We start from the raw sequence: 5,286 nt of genomic DNA, 5'->3' as shown, positions 1-5,286 counted from the left end.
GGTTAATAATAGAATGTATTTATCACAATTATCGCCTTCAATTTAATTTTATCATTTATCAGACATGAATTAAAATATAATAAAATCAGGGAATATCATGGACAACTGTCACGCTGAAAGGACCCCCTTGCCACAGTCCTCTTCTGCAGAGTACATCAATGTCACACAGGCTAAGTTTTATAGTTTTAGAATATTTTAATTCTAATATTTAATATTTCCTGTGTCACAACCATGATATGTCAACACCATCTTCCAATTTATTTGAAATATTTAGATCATTTTATTCTCCTGAAGCAGGTTTCATTAGCCTCTAGCATCAACAGAAAAAAACTAAATAGCTACTACATGAACTCCATTTGTTTTGTAAAAGAAATGGCAAATTTGTCACCACCGTAAGATTTTGTGCTCCAATGATATATCAAAACACTTAAATGCGACTCTTAAATAGAAGCTTTATAAACAATAACATACTCACTGTTTGTTGTGGTTGTTTTAATACAGTAATTAATTGATTCAATGTATTTGATAGTAATAATGACTACAAATTCAGGTTTTGGTCACCACCGTCAGATTAATATTTTGATGATATTTCATTATGATATTTTGTTTTTTGTTGTGGAATTGTTGGTCACATGTGAAAGTGTAATCTGTTTACTAACATGAGAACGTGCTTTGAAATGTTAAAAACATCTAGAAAGCTGTTAAAGATAAAGTTAAAATTATATTACACAGTCCAAGTTAACAAACATTTTTTTAAAGAGAAAAGCTGGGAGGTTGTATCAAAGCATAGCTCAGTAGCTGAGTACATATAAGATACATAAATGTAGTTTCCTTTGTCTGAGTATAAGGTTTTATTTTTTCAATTTTGCACCGTTTTGTCCCATTTCTCAAGAATGACTAATTTCACAATATTACGGTTTTTCCTTTCTATATTTTTAATAAAATTACCGCAGCCTCGTTGAGCAGAAAAGACAGTGTAGCCTATATTTTACATTTATATTATATTTTATAATATAACAAAAGCGATTCAAAGTTGGTGTGAATGTCTGTTTGCAAATGAAGGCTTCTTCAAGACACATACATTAGAAATCACACAGACCTCAAAAAAACAAACACACCTGCACTACAGATGTGTGAAACGTGACCACCAAACACATTTAAATAACAGAAATCAGTGTGTACTCTTTTTCCTTCTCCTTGTTAATATTTTAATCAGACTTTTTTTTAATTACCGTGCAAATAAAGCCACTTGAATCTTGAGAGAAAGAGAGTACAACAACTTCAGTATATTTTATTGTATTTTAATGTAATGTAATGTACTATTATTCAAAAACCATTCTAGTGTAGCGTGTTCGCGCCAGGGTTCTAGCTACCTACGTACGTTGAGATGATTGGTCTACGGGACTGACCAATAAGAGCTCAGTGTCTGTCTGTAAACAAAAGATTTCGTCAGTGTTTTCCAGGAGCGCGATATTGTCCCGTATGTTTCCCAGGGCGAGCAACATTTAGTGTTTTGCCTTTTCTTCACAAATAAGCAACATTTTAAAACATTACATTTTAAAAAGTAACTGAAATTCCAAAAAACAGCGATGTCGACGCAAAAACTTATATCACAGGAAGAAAGTCTGCACGGTGAGTTGCAATCTGTCTTGTTCGATTAAAAAAACGTAACGTTACCTACATCGACAACTAACGAAAACAATAAGAGCATTAACAGTAACAATCAACTATTTATTCGCATTCCCGTGTTTTATACCAATGTAGACCCTTTTCATAAATCTCTACAAAGCAGAACTTTGTGTTCAAATCCGGTCGTACTGCCAAGTCAGCAACAACTTGTTTGCTAAAACAAACATTTGTTCTATTTTTGGTTTTGTGGTACAAGTGTTTGTTAAAGGACACGATACATTTATAACGACCCCATTTTGAACAAATTATTTTGGTGTTTATGGAATAACATCCATATGCATTTGTATCTTGGACCCTTTTTGGCTCAGTTTCTGTTGCACAAAGTTAAGTAACGCTTGTTTCGTTGTTGTAAAGATCTATCTGAAAGACTAAATCAAACATTCACCATTTCTAAAAGTTTGAAATTTCTTTTAATGCTCATTTCTAAATACTTTGAGTTTGGGGGGGGCAGGGAGGGGCACTGCCCCCCCAGACCAGAGCCAATTGATTTTGCCAAAGCCATTATTAAAAATATATTTTCACATTTTCTCAATTTTATTTATATTATCTAATTATTTTAGTGTGTAGAATTAGTAAGTTATATATATTATGAACAATTAAAATGTATGAAATTATGGTGGACTGTGGTATAAAAAAATCTGAGCTTGCGTTCTGCCGGTAGGTGCCCCTCCAGGCAAAAATGTGAAACTCCGCCTATGCTTTAATGTACTTTTCTCCACCAGACTCATGGGTAGAGCTCCACTTTGATTCATGTAGTGAACATAGTGAAGACACACCAGCTCTGTCTGATATCACAGACCTGGAAAAAATGCTTCTGGAAGCACAACGGGAATCCAGCAGTAGTTCACGGACAAGTTCTCACTGTAGCAGGTGTGTACAAACCGCTTCAAGAGATCTACGTGTACTATGTGACATTTACAAGGGAGTGTATAATCATTCTAATCATTGTGATTTATTTTCTCCTAGTCCTCGACGTGTACAGACACCTCCACTCATCAGCGCAGCTGCCTTCAACACACACATAATTACACAGGTATTAAAGAAAAAATTGCATAGGTTTGCATTTGTTTAAATATAAATACACTCATAGGGAGGGACAATGGGTTTAAGTAGTACAAATATGTGACCCTGGACCACAAAACCAGTCATAAGGTTAAATTTTACAAAACTGAGATGTATACATCATATGAATACTCAATAAATAAGCTTTCTATTGATGTATGGTTTGTTATGATAGGACAATATTTGGCCGAGATACATCTATTTGAAAATCAGGAATCTGAGGGTGCAAAAAAATCAAAAAGACTGAGAAAATCACTTTTAAAGTTGTCCAAATTAGGTTCTTAACAATGCATATTACTAATCAAAAATTACATTTTGATATATTTACAGTAGGAATTTTACAAAGAATCATCATGGAACATGATCTTTACTTAATTTCCTAATGATTTTTGGCAAAAAACGAAAAATCAAAAATTTTGACCCATGCAATGTATTTTTGGCTATTGCTACAAATATACCCCAGCGACTTAAGACTGGTTTTGTGGTCCAGGGTCACATATTGCATTAATATTGCAAATTTAATCAAAAAATGTAAATTTACTTATTTTCAAGCCATCCAAGATGTACAGTCAAGCTAAAATGTATTCAGACACCTTCAACATTTCTTACATTATCACAGTTTAGAAAATGTTAATAAAATATGACAAAGCTAAACTGTGTCAGAACAAATTCCTCTTGATAATCACAAATTAATTACAGTCAAACCAAAATGTATTCAGACACCTTCAAAATTTCTCACATTATCACAGTTTATTTGCTATAGTTTAGAAAATGGTAATAAAATATGACGAGAACTCGAGTGTGTCAGAACAAATTCATCTTGATAATGTCAGATAACTTTGATAGAAAGGTATGTCACAAAACATGGTCAGGTTAGATCAAATTTTTGGTCCCAAATTTCTATAAATTTTACTTGGAGTCCACTGTATGAAGATTTTTTGGGTATAATATGTCACAGTTTACTTTTATTTTGCTATCCTCACTTACATAAATGAACTTTAGTGTCCTGCACCCACTAGTAAAAAAATATCAAAAATTATATCTGGTGTCTGAATACATTTTGGTTTGACTGTAGATGAGTTTGTTCTTGATCTAAACGCATTTGGAGAAATTTAGCATTACATCTCTTGTTCAGTGAATGGGTGCCGTCAGAATGAGAGTGTCAGATATCTAATAAAATCGTCAGAATTATCCACAAGTAATCTAAACATCTCCAATCCATCATTCAGTGTCTTGTAAAAAAAGCTGTGTTTGTAAGAAACATTGCTTTCAACTAAAATATGAGTCATTTATCAATAATACTGCTTTTTCTAGTAAATCATCACCTTGTCTGCATCAGGAGAAATATATGTACAATTCAATTCAATACAATTCATTACCTGGTGGTCTGGACTTGTGTGGATTGTTTGTAGATTATTGTGATGTTTTTGTCAGCTGTTTGTACTCTCATTCTGACGGCACCCATTCACCCAGCAAATGATGCAATGCTGAATTTCTCCAAATCCCAACATCTACATCTTCGATGACTAAAAGTTTGGATTTTATTTTAAATCTTTGCTTTTTCTGTTCCAGGGGGAAGTTGTAGCAGAAGGCAAACAGGAAGCTGAGGCTGTCGCAAGAATCTGTGACTGGTCCAGCCGACCAGAGAATGTACCACACGCAGCATTTATTATTAAACGGCCAAAACGGAACAGAATGTGCAGCAAAAACAAAGACAAAAATGACAAGGAAATGAACACAGACTTGCTGAAGTTACTGCTGCCCTCTCTAGTTTTGACACACATCCTTATGCTCGGGTTGGGGTGAGAAACTTTTTCACTTTTTAAAAGTCTGACTTTATCTTTGCTGCTCTTTTGTTCACAGTTTGACTATTTTTAATCTCTCTCTCTGCAGGATCTGTATTGGACGACGCCTTTCCACTCAGTGCTCTGTTATCTGAGTCATTGCATACAAGTGTGTTTGTGTGCGTGTGTGTGCGTGTGCGTGTGTGTGTGTGTGCGCGCGCGTGCGTGTGTGTGTGTGTGTGTGTGTGTGTGTGTGTGTATGCTGTGGTTCAGTGTCTCTAGAAAGAACCTGACAACCTGGAATTCTTTAGTTATCCTCCAGGAGAAATGCAGGACTGTGTAAGAGGACACTGTGAGAATATGATGAGAGATGGAAACTCTCAGCGTTATTTTTTTCTTTGGTTCTCGTGAGGGGACTTTGGCACAGAATTGAAAAAGAATAATCCAGTTCTGTATGGGTATCAGATTAGATTAACCAGGATATATGCCTAATAGATTTCTTTTCTTTTTTTTTTTTTTTTGCTTTGAATTAAAAATGTTTGTTACATTAACAGCATGAAGCATGAAGATTATTTCACTGACCAGGTCACATTGTAGTCCTTCAGCTGACCTGCTTTTTAATAACATTTTTAATCATCACTCTTGAAAGTACAAATGTATGTTTGACAGAAATCCAGAGGCATATGAATACATATTCTGGCATTTATTCTAAAAACATGCTATTGAAAGCTAATAAACTGTGCTGCCAAAA

General features: G+C 34.4%; 1 protein-coding gene across 1 annotated transcript; it reads left to right on the top strand.

Moving 5' to 3' along the window:
• Positions 1–1,448: 1,448 nt before the first annotated feature.
• On the top strand, positions 1,449–5,286 carry bnip4 (BCL2 interacting protein 4). Its single transcript, XM_073827472.1, has 5 exons — positions 1,449–1,632; positions 2,412–2,559; positions 2,656–2,722; positions 4,324–4,553; positions 4,645–5,286. Exons 1-5 carry the CDS (start codon positions 1,590–1,592, stop codon positions 4,688–4,690), a joined length of 534 nt encoding a protein of 177 aa, XP_073683573.1. The 5' UTR covers positions 1,449–1,589; the 3' UTR covers positions 4,691–5,286.

This window comes from Garra rufa, chromosome 21, assembly GCF_049309525.1.
Source record: "Garra rufa chromosome 21, GarRuf1.0, whole genome shotgun sequence".
Lineage (NCBI taxonomy): Eukaryota > Metazoa > Chordata > Actinopteri > Cypriniformes > Cyprinidae > Garra > Garra rufa.
The sequence above is the reverse complement of the archived record's forward strand: the minus strand, read 5'-3'. Positions and strand labels throughout refer to the sequence as shown.